We start from the raw sequence: 27470 nt of genomic DNA on the forward strand, positions 1-27470 counted from the left end.
CATCTGAGGTGGAAGAAAGGAATGTGCAATCAATTGCAAGTAGATGGGAGGTGAAGATTGCTGGAGTAACTCAGAGGGTCAGGCAGCATCTCTGGAGAAAAGGTGACGTTTCGGGTCGAGACTCTTCTTCAGATTGAGGGAGACACAGCATTTTTGTCTACCAGAGATATGGACGGGTAAGTTGTGAAATAGACAGATCAAAGCAGACGATGATAAGGAAATGTAGAATGTAGACATTTCGGGTCTGAAGAAGGATCTCGACCCGAAACGTCGCCTATTCCTCTCCATAGATGCTGCCTCACCCGCTGAGTTTCTCCAGCATTTTTGTCTACCTTCGATTTTTCCAGCATCTGCAGTTATATCTTAAACAGAAAATGTAGAATGGTTCATTGGTGGCTGAGGGGAAGGTGACAACGAGGCATACAAACAGTGAAATTAATCAGAAGGACAGTGAAACTAATCAGAGAACTAGGACAGGATCTGAAGAAGGGTCTCGACCCTAAACATCACCCATTCCTTCTCTCCAGAGATGCTGCCTGTCCCTCAACTCAACATTTTGTGTCTTTCTTCGGCGTAAACAAACCCAAGCAGTCGATCCTGGTGCGACAAAGGTTCACCTGCATCTCCTCCAACCTCTTCTACTGCATCCGCTGCTCTAGATGTCAGCTGATCTACATCGGGGAGACCAAGCGGAGGTTGGGCGATCGTTTCGCCGAACACCTCCGCTCGGTCCGCATTAACCAACCTGACCTCCCCGTGGCTCAGCACTTCAACTCCCCCTCCCATTCCGAATCCGACCTTTCTGTCCTGGGTCTCCTCCATGGCCAGAGTGAGCAACCACCGGAAATTGGAGGAGCAGCGCCTCATATTCCGCCTGGGCAGTTTGCATCCTAGTGGCATAAACATTGATTTCTCCTATTTCCAGTAGCACATACTGTCTCCTCCCCTTCTCCGCTCTCCCTCAGCCCTCAGGCTCCGCTTCCTTTTTCCTTTCTTCTCCCCACCCTCCATCAGTCTGAAGAAGGGTTTTGGTACGAAACGTTGCCTATTTGCTTCGCTCCATAGATGCTGCCGCACCCGCTGAGTTTCTCCAGCATTTTTGTCCACCTTCGATTTTCCAGCATCTGCAGTTCCTTCTTGAACACATCTGCAGTTGATTCCTACACCACGCGGTGGCGCAGCGAGCTCAAACCTTGCGGGGAAACACCAGCCCGCAGCTAGTTGGCGCAGTGGAGCGCTCAGTCTGCGCAATGCAGTCGGTGCCGGCGGTGAGTCTGCGCGGTGTGAGGTTGCTGCCGGCAGCCGGCGGTGAGTCTGCGCGGTGTGAGGTTGCTGCCGGCAGCCGGCGGTGAGTCTGCGCAGTGTGGGGTCGTTGCCGGCAGCCGGCGGTGAGTCTGCGCAGTGTGGGGTCGCTGCCGGCAGCCGGCGGTGTGCGCAGTCGCTGCCGGCAGCCGGCGGTGAGTCTGCGCAGTGTGGGGTCGTTGCCGGCAGCCGGTCTCCGGGGAGGGGAAGATGGCCGACATCATCCCCGTCTTCAGACGGGCCTGGGCTCAGTTCTGGAGCCACGGCGGCGTCCGCGGCGCCTTCTTCCAAGTCCTGAGGTGGGAGAGAGAGAGGAATGTGGAGGCGATTGCAAGCGAACGGGAGATGGACGTTGGGGGAGGGAGGGAGGGACATGGCGACGCAGGGGTCACCCTGAGGGAGGGAGGGAGGTGGAGGGGGCAGTGAGTGGCGGGGAGGAGAAGGCCGGGTAAAGGGCAAGAGGTGGGTGGGGGAGAGGAGAGGAGAGGTGGTGTCAAAGGGGATAGTGGGGAAGGGGTGGATGGAGAGAGGGAAGGTTGGGGCAAAGTAGGAGAGGTCAGGGAAGGTGGAGGGGGCGGGGAGGGAGGAGAGTGACAGGGAAAAGGAGGGATGGTGTAATGGCAGCAACCAGGAGGGTGGCACAGCGGTAGAGTTGCTGCCTTACAGCAAAATGTAGCGCCTGAGACCCGGGTTCGATCCTGACTACGGGTGCTGTCTGTGTGGAGTTTGTGTGTTCTCCCCGTGATCTGCGTCGGTTTCATAGAAACATAGACATTAGGTGCAGGAGTAGGCCATTCGGCCCTTCGAGCCTGCACCGCCATTCAATATGATCATGGCTGATCATCCAACTCAGTATCCCGTACCTGCCTTCTCTCCATACCCCCTGATCCCCTTAGCCACAAGGGCCACATCTAACTCCCTCTTAAATATAGCCAATGAACTGGCCACAACTACCCTCTGTGGCAGAGAGTTCCAGAGATTCACCGCTCTCTGTGTGAAAAAAAGTTCTTCTCATCTCGGTTTTAAAGGATTTCCCCCTTATCCTTAAGCTGTGACCCCTTGTTCTGGACTTCCCCAACATCGGGAGCAATCTTCCTGCATCTAGCCTGTCCAACCCCTTAAGAATTTTGTAAGTTTCTATAAAATCCCCTCTCAATCTCCTAAATTCTAGAGAGTATAAACCAAGTCTATCCAGTCTTTCTTCATAAGACAGTCCTGACATCCCAGGAATCAGTCTGGTGAACCTTCTCTGCACTCCCTCTATGGCAATAATGTCCTTCCTCAGATTTGGAGACCAAAACTGCACGCAATACTCCAGGTGTGGTCTCACCAAGACCCTGTACAACTGCAGTAGAACCTCCCTGCTCCTATACTCAAATCCTCTTGCTATGAAAGCCAACATTTCGCTTTCTTTACTGCATGCTGCACCTGCATGCCTACCTTCAATGACTGGTGTACCATGACACCCAGGTCTCGCTGCATCTCCCCCTTTCCCAATCGGCCACCATTTAGATAATAGTCTGCTTTCCTGTTTTTGCCACCAAAATGGATAACCTCACATTTTTTTCCTTCCATTATTTATTATGTAAAAGAATATGTGTGTTATGATTGTGTTTATAATTTGTTTGGTTGTTTTGTTGTTTGTCTTTTGCACAAAAGTCCTGGAGCATTGCCACTTTCATTTCACTACACATCTCGTATGTGTATGTGACAAATAAACTTGACTTGACTTATCTACATTATACTGCATCTGCCAAACATTTGCCCACTCACCCAGCCTATCCAAGTCACCTTGCAGTCTCCTAGCATCCTCCTCACACCTAACACTGCCCCCCAGCTTAGTGTCATCTGCAAACTTGGAGATATTGCCTTCAATTCCCTCATCCAAATCATTAATATATATTGTAAATAGCTGGGGTCCCAGTACTGAGCCTTGCGGTACCCCACTACTCACTGCCTGCCATTGTGAAAAGGACCCGTTTACTCCTACTCTTTGCTTCCTGTTTGCCAGCCAGTTCTCTATCCACATCAATACTGAACCCCCAATGCCGTGTGCTTTAAGTTTGTATACTAATCTCTTATGTGGGACCTTGTCGAAAGCCTTCTGGAAGTCCAGATACACCACATCCACTGGTTCTCCCCTATCCATGCTACTAGTTACACCCTCGAAAAATTCTATAAGATTCCTCCCACACTCCAAAGACGTACAGGTTTGTAGGTTAATTGGCTTGTTAATTATAGGTTAATTGGCTTGATAAAATGTTAAATTGTCCAAGTTGGCGATATGCAGAGTACTGCCCTGCCGACTACAAAAATTCAGACGGTTCAGAAGGTGGTGAGGATGGGATGGGAGGGGAAGGAGAGGAGGATGAGAAGGAAAGAGGGAGGGCAAGTTAGAGGGAACGGAAAAAGAAGAGGGGAGGCTGGAGTGCGGAAGGGAGTCAGGAAAGGGTGGATGGGAAAATAAGGAGTAGAAGAATGCTGGAATCGAGCGAAACGCAAAGTGCTGGAGGATCTCACAGGGTCAGGCAGCGTCTGTGGAGGGACCTTCTTCAGACGTGGGTCCCGACCTGAAACATTGCCTGCCCATTTCCCTCCACCTGAGCTGCTGAGTTCTTCCTGCACTTTGCTTGAGGAAGGGGAGAGGGGTGGAAAGATGGAGGGGTAGGGCGTTGTTTAGCGGGAAGACTCTGGAGGGAGAAGAAGGGACTTTGGTTTTATTTCCCCCTGTACAAACTGTACTCAAAATCAAATACCTGGATGAAATATTCTGAAAGCCATGAGGAAATAAAGTAGGAATTGGCTTTCTAACAGTGCGGTGGATTGGAAACCCCACCTTGATCCCGCCAGCAACATTGGAATAAGAGCTGCAACTTACAGTTAAGGCTGAGCAGCTCCGAGTGTGACTTCTTTTCATACATCTGCCGCAGGGGCATTGGGTTTGTGAATTCTCAAGAGAAGGAGCTGACACAAACAGAACAAATACACCATCGATGATCAGAGCAGAGAGCTCTGAGATGAAGACCATCGATGGTGTATTTGTTCTATCAGCCAAAATCAGTTATTTAACTACTTTTAGGGGTGCTATCAAGATTTGTACTGCAAAGTTGTCATCTTTTCTGGGAGTTGTAGTGATTTATTGATTTAGTGAGTTGTAGTATTTTGGCAAGATAATGGTGGCGCAGGGGTAGAACTCCTGCCTTACTGTGGAAGTCTGGAATTCGCTGCCTCAGAGGGCGGTGGAGGCAGGTTCTCTGGATGCTTTCAAGAGAGAGCTAGATAGGGCTCTTAAAGATAGCGGAGTCAGGGGATATGGGGAGAAGGCAGGAACGGGGTATTGATTGAGGATGATCAGCCATGATCACATTGAATGGCAGTGCTGGCTCAAAGGGCCAAATGGCCTATTCCTGAACCTATTGTCTTACAGCGGCAGAGACCCGGTTCGATCCTGACTACGGGTGCTTGCTTGGACAGAGTTTGTGCGTTCTCCCTGTGACCTGTGTGGGTTTTCTCCGGGAGCTCTGGTCTCCTCCCACACTCCAAAGACGCACAGGTTTGTAGGGTAATTGACTTGGCAAAATTGTAAATTGCCCTTAGTGCGTAGAATAGTGGTAGTGTGCGGGGATCGCTAGTTGGCGCAGACTCGATGGGCCGAAAGGCCTGTTTCCATGTTTTATCTCAAAACTAAACTATCATTGGTTTAAATATCTGATTTTGTTTTTAATTGCAAAAATTAGTTAAGATTAAATTTAATTGCTTTTCCCTTTTCCATCAATTGATATTATATATTGTAGAACAAGTGATCTAAAAACTGGGAAATTTATCGGGGAAGATAAGTATGGAAACAAATACTATGAAGACAAACGATACTTCTTTGGTAAGTGCTGCTATTAATCTTAATGGTTATTGTGATACATAGCCCACTGGTGATAGTCATTACTCAGTGGTAGTTCTCTGTGGGACTGGTCTGTACTAATTTCTACTTCCGCTGACACCCCGATGGTATATTGTGAGAGCACGGCACTGATAATTGTACTGCTTTTGGATGATCCATCTGCCGTCAGTATAAAATATGGCACTGTCATTTTCTGGAGAAACAGCAGAGTGCAACCTGCACATTTAACACAGTGTCATTGCTGCTGTGTAGGAGGGAACTCCAGGTGCTGGTTTACACCGAGGATAGACCCAAAATGCTGGATGAACTGGGAGCAGTTCTGGAGAGACGGAATGGGTGACTTTTCGGGTCGAGACCTTTCTTCAGACAGAGAGTCAGGGGAGAGGGAGACACGAATATGGAAGGGTAAGGTGTGAAAATGAGAGATCAAAGGGGACGAAGATCAAACAAAATATAGAATTGATCAACATACAGCGCCCTCCACAATGTTTGGGACAAAGGCCCATCATTTATTTATTAGCCTCTGCATCCGCAATTTGAGATTTGTAATAGAAAAAAATCACATGTGGTTAAAGTGCACATTATCAGATTTTATTAAAGGCCATTTTTATACATTTTGGTTTCACCGTGTAGAAATTACAGCTTTGTTTATACATAGCCCCCCCCATTTCAAGGCACAATAATGTTTGGGACACAGGGCTTCACAGGTCTTTGTAATTGCTCTGTATGTTTAATGCAGGTATAAGAGAGCTCCCAGCACCTAGTCTTTCCACCAGTCTTTCCATCACCTTTGAAAACTTTTATTGCTATTAACAACATGAGGACCAAAGTAGTGCCAATGAAAGTCAAAGAAGCCATTATGAGACTGAGAAACACAAATAAAACTGTTAGACATCAGCCAAACCTTGTGTGGGCAATGGGAAAGCAATCTGATAATGCCTATTCGGCTCTTCGAGCCAGCACCGCCATTCAATGTGGTCATGGCTGATCATCCCCAATCAGTACGGCCCATCATTCGGCCCATCGTCTACTCTGCCATTCAATCATGTCTGATCTATCTCTCCCTCTAAAGGGCCTGTCCCACGAGCATGCGACTGCATGCGGCAAGCGTGACCTAACGTGGTCGCTTGAGCCGTACGGCCTCGCGGGGCCGGTCTCACTTCGATACCCGGAGCCGTATGGAGTTGTGCGGGGCTCCGAAAAACTGACACTGTCCAAAAATTCCGTGCGGCAACGGCCTGCCGTCCCGCAGCCGCATTGAGGCCGTACGCACCGCCTCGACGGGCGTGCGCAGCGTCTCGACGCTGTACGCAGCGTCTTGACGGCGTAAGCTTAGCGCAAACTTCCCGCGGACTTCGCTCGAACTTCACGACAACTCGTATGGGATCACTCGACCTCCGCGTGGCCCCCGCTTCCGGTTTGGTCGCGCTTGCCACATGCAGTCGCATGCTCGTGGGACAGGCCCTTAAACCCCATTCTCCTGCCTTCTCCCCATAACCCCTGACACCTGTACTAATCAAGAATCTCAATCTCCGCCTAAAAAATATCCATTGACTTGTCCTCCACCGCTGTCTGTGGCAAAGAATTCCACAGATTCGCCACCCTCCAACTTAAGAAATTCCTGCCTCCCTCCTTTCTAAAGGTACGTCCTTTTATTCTGAGGCTGTGTCCTCTGGTCCGAGATTCTCCCACTAGTGGAAACATCCTGTCCACATCCACTATATCCAGACCTCAGACCAGTCGGTAGTAAGGTGTGTGATCTCACAAACTACTGATTAAACCGCAGTGTAAGAGGGAAGATTGCACATTCAAGTTAACCAGCAGCACAAGGTAGTGTTTGTCGTCATTAACTAGTCCGAAGAATGTATTTTGTTGATCATTTGCATTTTCAATTTCTAGGTCGACATAGATGGGTTGAATACACCGGAGTGATGAATGGGAAGAACACTTACTGGGAAATAGACGGGAGCATGATCCCTCCAGAATGGTAAATTTCAGTTATATTCGGGGCCTTTATCTGTAATTATGGAGGTGCTTGGTTCACAGCTTTGTGTGTTATGTGTGACACTGCGTTACTAGATAATATCCTCTCGTCGTGGTCACTCTGTAAAGGGTGGGGACCACAACACATCGAGTCCATAATCTGTAAACCACTTTAGCTTATTGTCACATGTACCGAGGTACAGTGAAAAGCTTTAGTTGCGTGCTATCCATTCAGTGGAAAGACAAGGCATGATTACAATTGAGCCATTCGCAGTGTACAGATACATGTGAAAGGGGAGTGATCAAAGGGCTTGGGATCTCTTCAGCATGTGATTAGGTTGGATCATCTTTCCTGCCATTTCGGGTAGGTTGATGTGTGGGATATAGTCCAGGTTTCCTCGCCTGTCAGCCAGTGCCTGCCATCCCAGCCTGGTGGCTAAAGATACAAGATACATTTAATTGTCATTTGGACCCCTTGAGGTCCAAACGAAATGCCGTTTCTGCAGCCATACATTACAAACAAATAGACCCAAGACACAACATAATTTACATAAACATCCATCACATTGCTGTGATGGAAGGCCAAATAAACTTATCTCTCCACTGCACTCTTCCCCCCCCCGATGTCAGAGTCAGAGTCAAAGCCCCCGGCTGGCGATGGCGATTGTCCTGTGGCCATTAAAGCCACGCCTGGTGGTGCGAGGTCTTGCTGTTAGAGCCCCCGGCGTGCGCTCGCAGAGTCCCGCGGCCATTCCAAGCCACGCGGGGCGGTGATGTTAGGCCCCGCTCCAGGAGCTCTTCGACCCCGCAACTCGGGCGGGAGAAGTCGCCGTTGCGAGAGCCCTGAAAAGCGGTCTCCCTCCAGGGACCCGCGGGCTCCCGGTGCCGCCGTCCACAGACCCGCAGTTGAAGCCTCCGACTCTCCGGTTGGGCCGCAGCAGCAGGAGCAGCAGCGCTCCTCCACCGCTCCACCCGCTCCGGACTCGGCCAGCCCCGCGACGGTGATGGTGAGTCATAGCACCAGAGTCCCCGGTCTCTTCCTGTTGGAGGACGCTCCTCGTTGCAGCCCCAACGATAACGGAAACCCGACGAAAAAAGGTCGGGTCTCCCGTGCAGGGAGAGATTTAAAAGGTTTCCCACCCCCCCACACACACACCCCAACAAAAAATAACAAAAACTACATAAAAACATAGACAAAAAATAATAAAACGCGGACAGACTGCAGAGGCCGCTGCTGACGAGAGTCGCGCCGCCCACCCAACATTAATAATAAAACATTGTCAATTAAATATGTGAATTAAACACTCTTGTAGAACAGTGCCATCGATTGTTTGAATCTGGCTCTGGCAATCAGGCAATTGAATCATCCTACCAACAACTGAAGAGCAGTCCTGAGCCACTATCTACCTCATCAGGGACCCTTGGACTATCTTTGATCGGACTTTACTGGTTTTACCTCGCACTAAACGTTATTCCCTTATCATGTATCTGTACACTGTGAATGGCTCAATTGTAATCATGTATTGTCTTTCTGCTGGCTGGTTACCACGTGACATAAGCTTTTCGCTGTACCAATACACTGAATGAACAAGTTAATTAATTAATGAATACGTTTATTGGCCAAGTATTTGCATACAAGGAATTTGCATTGGTGCTCTGCCCGCAAGTGACAACATGACATACAGTGACAGTTGGGAATGACACATAAAATATTAAACATTAATAATAAAACATTATCAATTAAATATGTGAATTAAATAAAATACCAGAGCGTGAACTGGGTGGAGATGCTGGGGCAGTAGAAGGAGCACTGTTCTGTTTCTGAGCTTTGAGCTGCCATTTGATTGTCTCTCTCTGTGTGTGTGTGTGTGTTCCTTGGCTATCTCAGGCACGGTTGGATTCACTACAGTACCGAGCATCCACCCACGACACACCCTCCAGCGGAACGGAAGTTTATCTGGAAAACTCATCAGTTTAATATGAGTGGGACGCCGGGGCAGTACGTACCTTACTCAACGACTCACAAGAAGATTCATGAGTGGGTCCCACCACAGACTGGCAAGTGAGCCGGCGTGGCACCAACATGCACTGTAAATTATACCTTCCATTTCTTCCTCATTCTGTACCAATAAAGCAGAAGTGTGGATATTTTCTTGTGTCTGTCAGTCTACGATCTGTAATCATGCCTTCAGTAAATGTTTTAGTTTGTAAGTGATCTTATAAAAGTAGCATTAAAAGCTGCAGTGATGCTTGCATAAAGGCAACGGTGGTGCAGCGGTAGAGTTGCTGGCTCAAAGCGCCAGAGACCCGGATTCCATCCTGACTACGGGTGCTGTCTGTACAGAGTGTACGTTCACCCCGTGACCTGCATGGGTTTTCTCCGGGTGCTCTGGTTTCCTCCCACATTCCAAAGACATACAAGTTTGCAGGTTAATTGGCTTGGTATAAATGTAAAACTGTCCCTTGTGTGTGTGGGGTAGTGTTAATGTACAGGGATCGCTGGTCAGCGTGGACTTGGGGAGCCGAATGGCCTGTTTCCGTGCTGTGCCTCCAAAAAAAGGGGGAAAGAAGCTTGGATATCTATTATGCATTTCATGGGGAGAATGTACAAAGTCCGTACAGACAGCATCCTTAGTCAGGATTGAACCCAGGTCACTGGGGCTGTAAGGCAGTGTTCTATGTGAAGCCAAATGTAGATTCCTTACAATCAGAGACAGGTGAATTTATAATGGGGAATAAGGAAATGGCAGAACAGTTAAACAAGTTCTTTGGTTCTGTCTTCACTAAGGAAGACACCAACAATCTCCCAGAAATACTAGTGGATCGAGGATCTAGTGGGAGGGAGAAACTTCTCTCCCACACCACCTGCCTTTATTATAGATCAGCAAACCTCCATTATAGATCAGCAGGCTCCCACTCTCTTATTTCCCTTCGCTGATTCATTTTCCTCAAAGTGGGTTTTCTCCTGGTGCTCCGGTTTCCTCCCACTTTCCAATGACGTACAGGTTTGTAGGTAAATTGGCGAAAAATTATAAAGTTGTCTCTAGGATAGTGCAGGTGTACGGGGTGATCGCTAGTTGGCGCGGACTCGGTGGGCCGAAGGTACTGTTTCCACGCTGTATCTCTAAACTTTGTTTCCCCCTGCCCCCCTGTCCCCTCACTCTCTTGACTCTATTGCTAGTTTGTGGGTGGTCAATTGATTGGGTACTGGACTGCGGGCCATGTCTTATGAGCCAGGGTGAAATTGGAAAACCAACAGGCATAAAAGGAGATCCTCGGCCTTTATTGAATGAAAGTTAACCCCCAAATACAGCTACTTCACCCTAGCATTCCCATCCCACCCACAACACCATTCCCTGTCAAAAAACACTTCTTTATTTCTGCACAAAGTTACGGACGTGGACAGATGTGAATGTTAAATTCTATGACGTAGCTGTGTTTGCCTTCCAGGATAATATTCACCCACGGGAGCTAAACATGTCCCTGTGCTCTGATCTTTGGACGTAACTGGTTGTGGCAGCTGGAGAAAAGTAATAGGTGATGTTTCAGGTTGAGACCCTTCAGGGAGTGGCACCCTTTCCTGACTGCTGATCGGTCGCGACTCGAAATGTCACCTATTCCATTTCTCTAGACAAGATTCCTGACCCGCTGAGTTACTCCAGCATTTTGTGCCTACCTTTATGTTTGTGGCAGCTGCTGAATTTACTGATGTTCCCAGTGCACTGTTCCTCCAACATACTCCTCGAATGTTAAGCAGTTTTGTCCGAGCCGAGTTCAATAGCCTGATGGCTGTGGGGAAGTAGCTATTCCTGAACCTGGTCATTGCAGTCTTCAGGCTCCTGTACCTTCTACCTGAATGTAGTGGGGAGATGAATGTGTGGCCAGGATGGTGTGGGTCCTTGATGATACTGCCAGCCTTTTTGAGGCAGCGACTGCGATAGATCCCCTCGATGGAAGGGAGGTCAGAGCCGATGATGGACTGGGCAGTGTTTACTACTTTTTGTAGTCTTCCTCTCCAGGGCGCTCAAGTTGCCGAACCAAGCCATGATGCAACCGGTCAGCATGCTCTCTACTGTGCACCTGTAGAAGTTAGAGAGAGTCCTCCTTGACATACCGACTCTCCGTAATCTTCTCGGGAAGTAGAGGCGCTGATGTGCTTTCTTAATAATTGCATTAGTGTTCTCGGACCAGGAAAGATCTTCAGAAATGCAACCGGTCAACAACTCAATGCGTTAGGCAGCATCTCCGGAGAACACGGATTGGTAACATTTCAGGTCAGACCTTTCTTCAGACTTGGGCACAAGAATGGCTTGTTCGTTCATTGCATCCCTGTGGAAAAACAGCAATAAGAGGATCCACTCCTTGAAGTTCCTCCAACATGTATCTGTAGAGATTCTACATATGAAGAAGCGTCCTGACTTGAAATGTCGCCTATCCATGTCCTCCAGAGGTTGCTGCCAGACCTGCGGAGTTACTCCAGCACTTTGTGCTCTATGCAACATTCCAGCATCTGCAGTTACTTATGTCCAGTAGTGTCATGAGTTGCTGCAATGATGGATGCAATTGACCCAGTTGTCTGTTTGGAGAAAGTAGGAAGGGGACCCATGATCACTTTGATTGATGCAAGAGGCTCCAAGCAACAAATTGTTATTTCTGCTCCCATTACCTGCATTTCATAAGTTCCTCGAGCAGAATTAGGCCATTCGGCCCATCAAGTCTACTCCGCCATTCAATCATGGTTGATCTAACTTTCCCTCTCAACCCCATTCTCCTGCCTTCTCCCCATAACGTCCAACACCCTTACTAATCAAGAATTTTAATCTCCACCGTAAAAAAACAGCCGGCTGTGGCAATGAATTCCATAAATTCACCACCCTCTGACAAGAAATTCCTCATCTCCTTTCTAAAGGTACGTCCTTTTATGCCGAGGCTGTGCCCTCTGGTCCTAGACTCTCCCATGAGTGGAAACATCCTCTCCACATCCACTCTATCCAGGCCATTCACCTTTCTGTAAGTTTCAGTGAGGTTCACCCTTCATCCTTCTAAACTCCAGCGAGAACAGGCCCGGTGCCGTCAAATGCTCATCATACATGACCGTTCTGGTAAACCTCCTCTGGGCCCTCTCCAATGCTAGCACATCCTTCCTCAGATACGGGGCCCAAAATAGCTCACAACACTCCAAAGGCATTCTGACCAGTGCCTTATAAAGCCTCAGCATTACATCCCTGTTTTTCATATTCTAACCCTCTGGAAATAAATGCAATGCATTGCATTCGCCTTCCTTACTACCAATTCCTTGTATCGCTGATCCATCACCATAATTTCTACCCCTCTCAGCTTGACACTGTTGCCACCCCCGTCTCATATATCTAAAGGAAGTATTTTGCAATTTCCCCAGCGAACTCTTCCACCAACAACACCGTACGAAGCTTTTCAAAAAGGGGGGTGGCATGACAGGATTTGTGGAACCAGAGTTGGTTTACAGGGCAAGGCCAACTAAGGCCCTTGCATTAGTAGAATTTAGTGGTAAATGGCAATATACATTCAGGAGCACCTGTTCCATTGTTTGCACAATCCGCAGGCATTGCCACTTTCATTTTACAGCACATCTTGTATGTGTATGTGGGAGTGGCGGCGCCTAACGGCAGCGGCTCGACTACAGTCGTCTGCCTTTTTTTATTTTTGTCTTGTTAAATGTATGTCTTGAGTTAGTTTTTATTTTTTTTTTTTAGCTGTGTATATGTGGGGGGTGGTGGGGGGGGCTGTGGGGGAAACCGTTTTAAATCTCTTCCCTGTGCGGAGACCCGACTATTCCCTGTCGGGTCTCGGATGTCGTTGGGCCTGACATCGTGGAGCCAGCGGTGACCTCCGGCCGGGACTAACATGAGGGCTCCAGTTGCAGAGCCTGCGGAACTGACATCGCGGAGCTGGACAACTTCGGAGCGGAAGAGCTGTGGTGGCGCGCGGCTGCGACCCGACTTTTGGAGTTCGGAGGCACCGGCCACAGACCCTGTGGACGGGAACGTCGGGAGCTCGCAGGTCCCTGGTGGGAGACCGCTTTTCCGAGCTCCGCAACGGCGACTTCTCCCGCTGGAATCGCGGGTTTAAAGGACATGGAGCCGGGGCCTAACATCGCCCGGCGTGGCTTAAACGGCCTCAGGACTTACCATCGCCCGCCGGGGGCTTTAACATCGGAGCCCCAGTTCGCCTCGACACTGCAGTTGGACTGCTGGACCACGGGAGAAGGAACAAAGGGAAGAGATAAAGACTTTGCCTTCCATCACAGTGAGGAGATGTTGGAGATTCACTGTGATGGATGTTTATGTAAACTGTGTTAAGTGTGGGTCTTGGATTGTTTTGTAATGTAAAAAACTGTAGAAATGATATTTCGTTCAAACCTAGGTTTGAATGACAATAAATTGCATTCTATTCTAAATAGACTTGACTTACCTTGACTTGACGACAACTGATTTCCTGTTGTTGGGGGGCAGTGTTAGCTGTGAGGAGGATGCTAGGAGGCTGCAAGGTGACTTGGATAGGCTGAGTGAGTGGGCAAATGCATGGCAGATGCAGTATAATGTGGATAAATGTGAGGTTATCCACTTTGGTGGCAAAAACGGAAAAGCAGACTATTATCTAAATGGTGGCCGATTAGGAAAAGGAGAGATGCAACGAGACCTGGGTGTCATGGTACACCAGTCATTAAAAGTAGGCATGCAGGTGCAGCAGGCAGTGAAGAAAGCGAATGGTATGTTAGCATTCCTAGCAAAAGGATTTGAATATAGGAGCAGGGAGGTTCTACTGCAGTTGTACAGGGTCTTGGTGAGACCACACCTTGAGTATTGCGTACAGTTTTGGCCTCCAAATCTGAGGAAGGACATTATTGCCATAGAGGGAGTGCAGAGAAGGTTCACCAGACTGATTCCTGGGATGTTAGGACTTTCATATGAAAAAAGACTGGATAGACTCGGTTTGTACTCGCTAGAATTTAGGAGATTGTGGGGGGATCTTATAGAAACTTACAAAATTCTTAAGGGGTTGGACAGGCTAGATGCAGGAAGATTGTTCCCGATGTTGGGGAAGTCCAGGACAAGGGGGTCACAGCTTAAGGATAGAGGGGAAATCCTTTAGGACCGAGATGAGAAAAACATTTTTCACACAGAGAGTGGTGAATGTCTGGAACTCTCTGCCACAGAGAGTAGTTGAGGCCAGTTCATTGGCTATATTTAAGAGGGAGTTAGATGTGGCCCTTGTGGCTAAGGGGATCAGGGGGTATGGAGAGAAAGCAGGTACGAGATACTGAGTTGGATGATCAGCCATGATCAGATTGAATGGCGGTGCAGGCTCGAAGGGCCGAGTGGCCTACTCCTGCACCTATTTTCTATGTAGGCAAAAGACGCCATCCACATGATCGCTATATACAAGCCAGGGGTATGCTCGTAACCAGTCAGGGTTAAATCTTCGCCAGTATCCATTCTTATAGAAGGCACAATATTTGTATGTTGGACCCAGTTTAAAGTGATTCTGTATGAGGTACAGCTTCTGAGCATCTGAGAGGTTGGCAATAGCTTTAGCTGCTTCTTCTATGGTTGTGGTAGAATTAAGGAGAATCAAGTGCAGACCCGTTGGGTCTGTTCCCCCAATGTGCGGTTGTGACCCTTCAACCCTGCAGTGTCCTCACTGGACCATAGAATGACATTGGGGACATTCGTGCAATCATGCGAATACTGTTGGCATGATGGCACCGGCTCGTTTACTAGTAGAATGTGTCTTCTGTTTCCCCTGTAGATCCCTCCCTTCCGATCTGGTCAGGTAAGAACGTGGTTCTGGGCAGGATTCCTTCACGACACCAAGGCGATCGTAACCTCTTGTGGTCTGCAAGCGAACGACTTGGCCCTCCGACAGTGGCTTGAGAGGGCTGCTGGTCTTGTCATAATGTTCCAACTGGAGGCGTGGGTTCGAATCCCACTTCTGACACCATGTTGAAGCTGTGACAACACTATTGATCAACTTCAAATACGTTCATTGCAAAAGGATTTGGTTCATTGCAAAAGGATTTGAGTATAGGAGCAGGGAGGTTCTACTGCAGTTGTACAGGGTCTTGGTGAGACCACACCTGGAGTATTGCGTACAGTTTTGGTCTCCAAATCTGAGGAAGGACATTATTGCAATAGAGGGAGTGCAGAGACGGTTCACCAGACTGATTGCTGGGATGTCAGGACTGTCTTATGAAGAAAGACTGGATAGACTTGGTTTATACTATCTAGAATTTAGGAGATTGAGAAGAAACTTACAAAATAACAGGCTAGATGCAAAGGGAAGTCCAGGACAAGGGGTCCCTCAAGTACAAATTTTAAAAGATAGAAGATACACATAAGTAACTCACAAGGGTAGAAGTTCATATGAAAGATAAATTTATTGGGGTGTGGGATCTTAGACCCCATGATCAAAATCGGTGCTGGCTCGAAAATGGCCTACTCCTGCACATTTCTAAACCTTTACGAAAGTCAAAGCAAAACTGGCAATCTATAGACACCAGGACCAACTAACATAAAACATAAAACAAACCCTCAAGTACAATTGAAAATAGATAACATAAGTATCAAAAGAATATATGAAAATAAATTTATTGGTGTGATCTTAGACCCCAAAATCTGCTGGAATCCACATATAAACCACATCAAAGCAAAACTGGCAAAGTTTATAGCAATATTGGGAAAATCAAGACACATCCTGGACCACAAATCATTACTCTGTATAATACACTCATATTGCCATATCTGAGTTACTGTGTGGAGATATGGGGTAACACCTACAAAAGCCATGATCATATTGAATGGCGGTGCAGGCTCGAAGGGCCGAATGGCCTACTCCTGCACCTAATTTCTATGTTTCTATGTTTCTAAAACCAATCCACAGCCATTATGCACATTACAAAAAAGAGCAATAAGAATTATCAATAACGTTGGATATCTTGAACCTACCAATTTATTATTCTTAAAGTCACATACACTGAAGTTCACCGACCTGGTTAAATTTAAGACTGCACAAATCATGTACAAAGCAAGAAATAATTTCTTGCCTGGTACCTGTCCCAAAGAAGACCCATCCCACTCACCACAACGACTACAGACCAGTAGCGCTCAACTCACATATTATGAAGACATTTGAGAGACTTGTCCTCTCCTACATCAGGACTAGTGTGTCAACTCAAATGGATCCTTTACAGTTTGCATATCAGCCCAACATCAGTGTCGATGATGCCCACATTTACATGCTGCAGAGGGTGTACACACATCTGGACATCCCTGATACATCTGTAAGGATTACATTCTTTGACTTCTCAAGCGCCTTTAACACAATTCAGCCCCGACTGCTAGGGGAGAAGATGAAGGTGAAGGTGGATCCATTACTGGTACTGTGGTGTTTGGATGACCTTTTCCTCAGACCACAGTACATGCGCCTACAGATCAATGTCTCAAGCACCATCCTGAGCAGCACAGGGGCTCCACAAGGAACTGTGCTGGCTCCATTCCTGTTTACCATCTACACAGCGGATATCCAACACAACACCAACAGCTGCTTTTTGCAGAAATTTTCAGATGACACAGCTGTTGTCGGCCTCATCAAAGGGGGCAATGAGGAGGAGGAGTATAGAGACACAATTAACAACTTTGTGAGTGGAGTGCACACAATAACCTCCATCTCAACACCACAAAAACCAAGGAGATAGTTGTGGATTTCAGGAGGGGGAGGAGGAGGACTCAACCAACACCAATCACCATCAGGGGCACTGAGGTGGAGGTGGAAGAGTCATATGGAGGCGGTGTACAGGAAGGGACAAAGTCGACTGTATTTCTTAAGGAGGCTAAGGTCATTCAACATCTGCCAACCCCTACTGTGCAGTGTCTACCATTCAGTGGTGGCCAGTGCTCTGTTTTTTGCTGTGGCCTGTTGGGGAGAAGGCGCCCGCATAGTGGACAAAAACAGACTGGACAAGCTGATCAGGAAGGCCGGCTCAGTGGTCGGGGCTGAGCAACTAACGGTCCAGCAGGTGGCAGAGGCCAGAACTCTGAACAAACTGGGTTCAATAATGACCAACCCCACTCACCCACTCCACGCCCTGAAGGTGATCAAGAGCAGGAGACTGATTGCACCAATGTGCAAAACTGAGAGATATAGGAAGCCTTGTATACCAGCTGCTATAAGGTTTTATAATGCACAAAAATAATTTTGCATTTTTTTAGTGTTCATTCATTGTATTTTAACATTAAGTATGGAAGCTATCTGAGGAAATGTGTGGTGTTATGTCTGTCTTGAAGCTGTTGTGGCACTGTAATTTCCTGTAAAGGGTTATTAAAGGATCTAATCTAATCTAATCTAATTTGCTTCCAGGAAATATACAAAAACTGTTTATGGAAAGACAGGGTGGGTATAATTTGAGAGGGGAACATAATTAAAAAACACTCAATGCCAGAACAACTCTTAAAAGTATGTGCATAGCAATCTGTGGGGTGAATTTGTGGAATGGTCTGGAACAGGAGATAAAACTTAGCACAAACATAATTCAGTTTAAAAAGATGTACAAAAACACTTTTTTAAAAGGATATTGGGATGAGGATAGGTGATTGTGAGTGGGATATTTGTTATACTGATTGTATTGGGAAGGGTGATTATAGGGTGATGGGTTGTATACTGTGCATTGAGAAAGTATTCAGACCCCTTCACTTTTTCCACATTTAGTTACGTTACAGCCTTATTCGAAAATGGATTAAATTCATTTTTTTTATCAACAATGTACACACAATAGCCCACAATAAAAAAGTGAAAACAGGTGCTTTGAAATGTTTGCAAAATAATTAAAAATAAATAACTGTAATATCACATTTACAGTATTCAGACCCTTTACTCAGTACTTTGTTGAGGCACCTTTGGCAGCGATTACAGCCTCAAGTCTTCTTGGGTATGACGCTACAAGCTTGGCACACCTGTATTTGGGTCATTTCTCCCATTCTTCTCTACAGATCCTCTCAAGCTCTGTCAGGTTGGATGGGGAGCGTCGATGCACAGCTATTTTCAGGTCCCTCCAGAGATATTCGATCGGGTTCAAGTCCGGGCTCTGGCGGGGCCACTTAAGGACATTCACAGACTTGTCACAAAGCCACTCTTGCGTTGTCTTGGCTGTGTGAGCTTTGGAAGGTGAACCTCCGCCCCAGTCTGAGGTCCTGAACGCTCTGGAGCAGGTTTTCATCAAGGATCTCTCTGTACTTTGCTCCGTTCATCTTTCCCTTGATCCTGACTAGTCTCCCAGTTCCTGCCGCTGAAAAACATCCCCACAGCATGATGCTGCCACCACCATGCTTCACCGTAGGTATGGTATTGGCCAGGTGATGAGCGGTGCCTGGTTTCCTCCAGACGTGACGCCTGGCATTCAGGCCAAAGAGTTCAATCTTGGTTTCATCAGACCAGAGAATCTTGTTTAGGTGCCTTTTGGGCAAACTCCAAGCAGGCTGTCATGTGCCTTTTACTGAGGAGTGGCTTCCGTCTGGCCACTTACAATAAAGGCCTGATTGGTGGAGTGCTGCAGATATAGTTGTCCTTCTGGAAGTTTCTCCCATCTCCACAGAGGAACTCTGGAGCTCTGTCAGAGTGACCATCGGGTTCTTGGTCACCTCCCTGACCAAGGCCCTTCTCCCCCGATTGCTCAGTTTGGCCGGGCGGCCAGCTCTATGAAGAGTCCTGATGGTTTCAAAGTTCTTCTATTTAAGAATGACGGAGGCCACTGTGCTCTTCGGGGCCTGCAATGCTGCAAAAAATGTTTTATACCCTTCCCCAGATCTGTGTCTCGACACAATCCTGTCTAGGAGGTCTACAGACAATCCCTTCGTCTTCATGGCTTGTTTTTTGCTCTGACATGCACAGTCAACTGTGGGACCTTATATAGACAAGTGTGTGCCTTTCCAAATCATGTCCAATCAATTTAATTTACTACTTGTGGACTCCAATCAAGTTGTAGAAACATCTCAAGGATAATCAATGGAAATAGGAGGCACCGAAGCTCAATTTTGAGAGTCACAGCAAAGGGTCTGAATACTTATGCAAATGTGATATTTCAATTATTTATTTTTAATTACTTTGCAAAAATTTCTAAACATCTGTTTTCGCTTTTTATGTTATGAGGTATTGTGTGTAGTTTGATGATTAAAAAAATGACTGTAATCAATTTTAGAATAAGGCTGTAATGCACCAAAATGTGGAAAAAGTGAAGGGGTCTGAATACTTTCTCAATGCACTGTATATGACTAAGAGATACTGTATAGTATATGAGTGTTTTTTCTTTTCTTATTTCTTTTTTTCTGTTTTTTTGTATGGCTTATAAATATTTGATTAGTGTATAAATGTAAATAATTTGGTGTATATATAGCTGCTGGTGTACATATGGTGTAGATATAGCTGCTAAATTTGTATAAGATAACTAGACTAAGTGGGACCCGTTGGGTCCCAGCATCACACGGGAGGGCTGGTCACCAAGGCAATATTCTACCTCTCCACCAATTCCAATATTGCTCGCCAGTAAGGGGGGGGGGGGGGGGGGGGGGCTTTCTGTTTCGCTAGTATGGGTGTTGCGGGCCGAAGGTACTGGTTTCGAGAGGGCTAGTATAGACATTGTGTGCTGAATGGATTCTTGGGCTGGCAGCCAACTGTTGCAACAAATTTAAAAGCCAAGCCAAGGCAAACAATTTGGCTGCAGCCACCCGACAACCAAAATTCATTTTGTGAACACAAACTTTTTTTAAAAGGCGAGGCAAACAATTGGGCAGCAGCCACCTGACAACCAAAATTCATTTTGTGAACACAAACTTTAAATGAAAAGCCAAACAATTTGGCAGCAGCCACATCGAGGGGACTCACTGTGGAGTAGACATGCGTTCAGTGTTATTCACAGCTCAGAGAGCCGTGACCCTCTCGCTTCCTGGGTCTGGCAGAGACTGAGTGAGGCACGACACTGCCGGGTTTTATAGTCCCTCCCCCCTCCCCCCTGCCGCCAGCGGGGGCAGCAGAGAGAATGGGGAATTAAAAAAAAACATTTCTCAGATTTTTCATCGATGGGAAAAATCCTCTGGTCCCGGAAGGCGGAGGCGGGCTCTGAGCGAGGTGGCCAAAAATGATGGCCGTAGGTGGCGGCATTCTCTTGGAAATCGCAGCACAGTGGGCGAAATGCGGTCAAGAACAGACTTTTAGTAATATAGATTATAAGCAGTTGAAAAAGGGGTGGGAATTAATAAGCTTTGGCTTCTTCATGCTCCTTTTCGGACACATACGATTTCATTTATTTATAGATATTGTTTATGACACTTTATAAATATTCTTGTTTTGTTTTTGTATGCCGTTTCATACTTGCTTTTTATTATTTTATTCTGTTCGAAATAAAGAATGAAATAAATAAATAAATAAATAAATAGATGGGCTGCCGCTATATGCCAGCGGAATGATATATAGAAAACACGGATTACGGACCGGGTGTACATCAGATCAGCTAACGTGTTTAAGAAGGAACTGCAGATGCTGGAAAATCGAAGGTAGACAAAAATGCTGGAGAAACTCAGCGGGTGCAGCAACATCTATGGAGCGAAGGAAATAGGCAACGTTTCGGGTCGAGACTCTTCTTCAGCTAACGTGATTGATCTACGCCCACCCCTCCAAGCTTCCATTTTCACACTCAACCTCCTCCCTCTCATTGACTTCAGGGGTCTCAGGAACCTTGGATCTTCAACCTTGCTTTGTCTGCAAGGCAACCTGGAGACAAGGCTCAGGGCCTGTCAGTGGGGTGTACATCTCAGACACAGAATCAGTCCCTGCACCCGTCCCTGTATGAATACAAAGGGTTGCAGCCGAATATCCAGGCCAGCAAATTCTGCAGGAAGCACTGATCATTCATAGATGTCGTGAACATTGCCATCACATAGGAATTACTGCTGTAAGGGACGATTTGTATCTTTGGTAATAGTTGCCAGCTTTCAATTCTGTTCCTTATAAATTAAACCTTTTGTTTCAATATCAGCACTTCTCAAGATTTAAAAGCTGTTGACCATTTATCAGTGAAGAGCAGAACAAGAAGCGTTAGGAATTACCCGCTGCTTCTCAGAAGGGTTGAAGAAATTGCGATTTACTCTGAGGATTCATGGTATATCATGAGGGAGCTGTCTGAAACATAGAAACATAGAAAATAGCTGCAGGAGGAGGCCATTCGGTCCTTCGAGCCAGCACTGCCATTCATTGTGATCATGGCTGATCGTCCCCAATCAATAACCCGTGCCTGCCTTCTCCCACATATCCCTTGACTCCACTAGCCCCTAGAGCTCTATCTAACTCTCTCTTAAATCCATTCAGTGATTTGGCCTCCACTGCCCTCCATGGTAGGGAATTCCACAAATTCACAACTCTCTGGGTGAAAAATGGTGGGACAATGTATAAACACAGCTGTAATTTCCACATGGTGAAACCGAAATGTATAAAAATGGCCGTTAATAAAATCTGACTGTGCACTTTAACCACGTGTGATTTTATCTTTTACAAATCTCAAATTGTGGAGTACAGAGGCAAATAAATAAATGATGTGTCTCTGTCCCAAACATTATGGAGAGCGCTAATTTCTGCATTTTGTTAAATGGATCACAGTGGAATATACACTGTACAGAAGATCCATTTTAATCTCATCTGACTGTTCTAAACCTCCCTCGTGGCCATTAATACTTGCATCAGTGCTCATTGCAATGAGACACATTCCCAGGAGTTATCTGCTCTTCCTAACATGTCAACGTACTCTTCTAATACATTTTATAGTTATGAAGGCAATTAATCTTCAGGTGACTTGCATATTTTGAAATCCTCTGATTCATTGGAGACCTCCACTGTTTTTTCATAGCGCCCACATTGCTTGTATTCTAGCAGCAACTTTTTATAAAGATTGTATTGCTGTCAGCTGTAGAAAGCTGGAAATTGAGGAAATTCAGAGTGTCTCCGAGGATCCTCCAGTGCTTCTACGCAGCGGCGGTGGAAAGCATCTTGTCCGGGAACATTACCATCTGGTTTGGGAATTGCTCTGCCAAGGACAAGAAGACTCTGCAGAGAGTAGTGCGTTCGGCCGAACGCACTATGGGAACTTCACTCGCCCCCCTGCAGGAACTATACAACAGGAGGTGCAACTCCAGAGCAAATAAAATCATGGGAGACCCCTTCCACCCCTGCAACGGACTGTTCCAGCTGCTACGGTCAGGCAAACGCCTCCGTTGCCATGCGGTGAGAACGGAGAGGTTGAGAAGGAGTTTCTTCCCAGAGATATTTCGGACTGTAAACGCCTATCTCACCAGTGACTAACTCTACAGAACGTTTTTCCTTCCATTATTTTATTATGTAAAAGAATATGTGTGTTATGATTGTGTTTATAATTTGTTTGATTGTTTTGTTGTTTGTCTTTTGCACAAAAGTCCACGAGCATTGCCACTTTCATTTCACTGCACACCTCGTATGTGTATGTGACAAATAAACTTGACTTGACTTGACCTTGAGAAACCTTGAAGGCTTGAAACCGTGCAATCAGAATAGTTCTGAGCAGGTCACTGACCTCCGGTTTGCTGAGCGTTAAAACAATGAATGCAAAATATGAGCAAATAATTTAGGAGAGGTAGACTTCGTGATCCTGCTCCAATGAGATGCTCACCTGTGGCGCAGCGCTAGAGTTGCCGCCTTACAGCGCCAGTGACCCAGGTTTGATCTTGACTACGGCCGCTGTCTGTACGGAGTTTGTACCTTCTCCCTGCGATCGCGTAGGTTTTCTCCGAGATCTTCAGTTTCCTCCCACACTCTAAAGACGTACAGGTTTGTAGATTAACTGGCTTGGTATAAATTTAAATTGCCTTTAGTCTGTGTGGGATAGTGTTAATGTGTGGGGGTCGGTGTGGGTTTGGTGGGCTGAAGGGCCTGTTTCTGCACTTTGTCTCCAAACCTGACTATATCCTCAACTTTGCTTCCCATCCCCAGTAACATGCCATCCCTTTGTTCATCCAGAGTCTTTTTTTAATTTCAAAATAGACTTTATTTGAGAAATTAATATATACAATACTTGATCCTTACAAAACTCCATCCGACATCCTTGGAGGCTATACATACATTCAATACAGTTTCCCCAAATCACAATTTTTTCCTCACATGCTTGCCACTCATGTGGCCCACTGGCATGGAATCCCTTCCCTTATTTTGAGGGGCACCTCCACCACACCCTGCCCCCCCATATCCAGCAGCGGAAGGACCCTAGATTGTGGTCCTCCCCCACCGAGTTCGTCCTGGGAGAACCTTTTTTCTAATTTCTAAAATTGGAGAAATAAATATATCCAATATACAATTCATCCAGAGTCTGTCCACCTCTTCCTAAAAAACATTCCAAGACTCTACTTCTGTTGCCATTGGTGGAAGGGAGTTCCAAGGCTCGGAAATCACTGCGTCGTAGTCCCAGCGTTTAAAAGAGTTGACCCCCCGTTGTAGTTTTTCACACAAGAGGCAGCTTCCAGTCCACACCTGCCCTGTCAACACCCCTCAAGACCGTATCGGTGTAATGAAACGCTCTCTCACTCTTCTAAGCCAACCTGGCTCAAATAATTTTTGTCTTTCGTGCAGTCAAAGCACCACAGCTGGTAGAGCGGCTGCCTCACAGCGCCAGAGTCCCGGTCCGATCCTGATCACGGGTGTTGTCTGCGTGGAGTTGGCACGTTCTGTCCGTGACACTGTGGGTTTCCTCTGGGTGCTCCGGTTTCCTCCCACATCCTAAAGACGTGCAGGATTGTGGGTCGATTGCCCTTCTTGTGTGGAGAGTGGATGGGTAAGTGGGGTAACAGAAAGAACGCATGTTCATAGGTTATAGATTATAATTCTGAAAATGAGGAGGAGGTTTTTCCCAAATAACTTTTATTTTTACGGGGATGTTTCCGTAACCGGGTTCCGTCTCCGCACTAGTATCTTTGCTCCGCTGTGGGATCTTTGGTGCGGAGACGGAAGCCGGTTACGGAAATGGGGCCGAAAATGACCCATGAATCTGCCCATGACCGTACTATGTCTTTTTCGTCTAGTGGACTATCTTGCTTGCTATAGGATCTTTGATTATGGGCTCCACCCTTCCTGAGGTCCTCTGTGGCCGGCCCTGATTTGTTCTGGCTTTTTTCCCCTCCAGTTTTATTACCCCCCCCCCCCCCCCCCCCCCTCGCTGACTATCTTACAGTCTGCAGAAGGGTTCCGCCCTGAAACATCACCTATTCCTTCCTCTCCAGAGATGCTGCCTGACCCGCTGAGTAACTCCAGCACAGTGGTGGGGAACCTGCGGCCTTAAGGCCTCATGCAGCCTTCTAGGCCATTCAGTGCGGCCTTTTGAATGAATCCACATTTTGTAGAACAAATCCTTTTCTTTTTATTAATATGTTTTTATTCGTCTTTTATTATTTTTATTTTAATCTTAAAATGAACGTATTTAAAATACCAAAGAGTAAAAGAAGATTCAACTAAATAATGCTCCCCGACTGACGGCCACAATTAAAACATTAGTAAGTCATGAGGGCTGTTTTAACAAAATAATGTACATTTTGAAGTATATTTAATTGAAGTTTCTTGGATGTGGCCTTATTAGATTACAGCTAACTTAATGTGGAATTCCAACATGGAAAGGTTCCCCTCCCCTGATCTAGCGTTTTGTCAATATCTTGGGCAGCTTAGGACGACAGATAGCACAATGGGCTAAGAGTTCGGCTGGCGACTGGAAGGTAGCCGGTCCCCTGATCTAGCGCTTTGTCAATAACTTGGGCAGCTTACAACCCGGCCATATGAATGTTGATCTCTCTGTTATCGGCCCAGTCATTTTTTTTTTTTTTACAACACGGCCATATGAATGTTGATCTCTCTGTTGTCGGCCCAGTTTTATTCTGGCCTTTTATAGCAACCTGTTCCCCCGACTCTCAGTCTGAAGAAGGGTCTCAACCCAAAACGTCATCCATTCCTTCTCTCCGGAGATGCTGCCTGACCCGCTGAGTCACTCCAGCACTTTGTGTCTATCTTCGGTGTAAACCAGCATCTTGCAGTTCCTTCCTACACAGTCAGAAAAAGGAAAACAAATGCTGACTCAGAAAAAAGTATAGGCCATATCTTCATGTAATCCCCCTGCAGTAATCAGACACCATTGTCTCTTTAGAACAGTCACCGACTTTGACAGGAATTCACTTTTATAGCCACTTGTGCAACGATACTCTATTAAACAATGTAAGTCATGGTCTTAAGTATTTTTAGCTTGCAGCAACTAAAAAACACTTATAGCTGTTATAAAGACCATTGTTTTTGAAAATCCTGGGGGAATAACAACTTTGTTACTGTGAGTTTGAAACTTACTACCGCCCCACCCCCACCTGCCCCAACCCCTATTCCCCTTTGAAACAATTATTTTTATTATGTGATGTTCTATACGTTTAGTTCAGAGATAGTGTGGAAACAAGCCCTATGGCCAACCAAGTCCACGCCGACCAGCGATCACCCCGTACACCAGCGCTATCCTACGCACGAGGGATAATTGATCATTTTAACGGCCAATTAACCTACACACGATATACAGCGGCAGCGGTAGAGTTGCTGCCTTACAGCGCCAGAGATCCGGGCTCGATCCTGACTACAGGCGCTGTCTGTATGGAGTTTGCTCGTTCTCCCCTTGGCCGTGTGGGTATTCTCCGGTTTGCTCCGGTTTCCTCCCACATTCCAAAGACACGCAGGGTTTTGGGTTAATTGGTTTTGGTAAAATTATAAATTGTTCCTAGTGTGCAGGATAATGTTAGTGTGCGGGGATCGCTGGTCAGCACAGACTCGGTGGGCCGAAGGGCCTGTTTCTGCGCTGTATCTCCAAGTTAAACAAAATAAATTACAAGCCTGCACGTTTTTGGAGTGTGGGAGGGAACTGGAGCACCCAGAGGAAATACACACAGTTACAGGGAGAACGTACAAACAAACTCTGTACAGGTAGCACCCATAGTCAGGATCGAACCCGGGTCTCTGGTGCTCTAAAGGGCCTGTCCCACTTAGGCGACTTTTTAGACGAGTGCAGGAAACTCTGCGCTGGCCTCATGATGGCCACATGGTCGCCAACATGGTCGCTGGTGGTCTCTGGTGAGTCTCCATCATGGTCACGTGGAGTTCCCGCATTCTGGGACGTGTCGCGGCCTCAGTGTGGTCGCAGCAAATGTTTCAACATGTTACAAAAACGTAAGCATGAGTTTTCAGAACCAAGGAAAACCGACCGGTAATGTTAAATGCCCGGCAAACTTCACAGCTGTTTATTTCTGGCTTATTAAAAGTTATCTGGCTTCTTACAAGTGTCTCTACTCCTTCTCCCCCCTTCTTCCCCCTCCCCCCCCGCTCTTTACTGTACACGATGCTAGCCATCTTTAACCTTCTTGTTCATCGCGGTGTGTGTCTGTATCACCTCGGCTTTGCACCGTGTGAATTTCAGACAGATCTCCCCCGCTTTCCATGGCCCCCGCTTTTGCGATGTGTTTGTGTGTGTGTGTGTTCCGCTCTGACGGTCTCTGTTCCAGTTGGCGGTTTTTCAGGCGAGTGCCGCGAGCTTGCAGGTTGCATGCGGTCCGCTGAAAAGTCGCCTAAGTGCGACAGGCCCTTAAGGCAGCAACTCTGCAGCAACTTCACTGGGCGGCACGCTACTACCATGCCACCCAGCGAATTACATTGTTTGATGGAATATCATTTCACAAGTGGCAAGTGGAAGTGAATTCTTGTCAAAGTCAGTGGCTGCCTGCAGTGGCTGCTCTTAAGAGACTATGGTGTCTGATTACTGCAGGAAAATTACATGGAAACATGCCCGAGGCTTTTTTTCTGAGTCAGCATTTTTTTTACTGTCATATTACTGAAGATTTGTTAGGGAAGCAACTATCACATTGGAGCAGAACTACCTGTACCTCATCTAAGTAGAATAAGAAACACAACAGATGGTTGTGGCTTCAACACAGATCAGATTACAGAGGGGTGGCATTACTCTAGATGCCAGTGACTTCAGCAATAGGAGGGTGAGTGGTGGAGGTGGGGCTGCAGGGATGGTGCAGGAGGGAAGGCTATCAGTTCCTGGGGCATTGGGATCAGTTCTGGGGAGAGCAGGGACATGCACAGACTACTCCAGTTGCATCTCGAGAGAGTTAAGATCATTATCCTTGTGGAGAGGTTTACAAGTGCTGTTAGGGTGGGGATAAACATA

At 46.8% G+C, this 27470-nt stretch overlaps 1 protein-coding gene across 1 annotated transcript; it reads left to right on the forward strand.

The window, feature by feature from the left end:
* The first annotated feature begins 1462 nt into the window (after positions 1-1462).
* Positions 1463-9331, forward strand: ndufa12 (NADH:ubiquinone oxidoreductase subunit A12). Its single transcript, XM_055652789.1, has 4 exons — positions 1463-1601; positions 5097-5179; positions 7097-7184; positions 9069-9331. Exons 1-4 carry the CDS (start codon positions 1513-1515, stop codon positions 9244-9246), a joined length of 438 nt encoding a protein of 145 aa, XP_055508764.1. The 5' UTR covers positions 1463-1512; the 3' UTR covers positions 9247-9331.
* The last annotated feature ends 18139 nt before the right edge of the window (positions 9332-27470 follow it).

This window comes from Leucoraja erinacea, chromosome 22 (genome assembly GCF_028641065.1).
Source record: "Leucoraja erinacea ecotype New England chromosome 22, Leri_hhj_1, whole genome shotgun sequence".
Lineage (NCBI taxonomy): Eukaryota > Metazoa > Chordata > Chondrichthyes > Rajiformes > Rajidae > Leucoraja > Leucoraja erinaceus.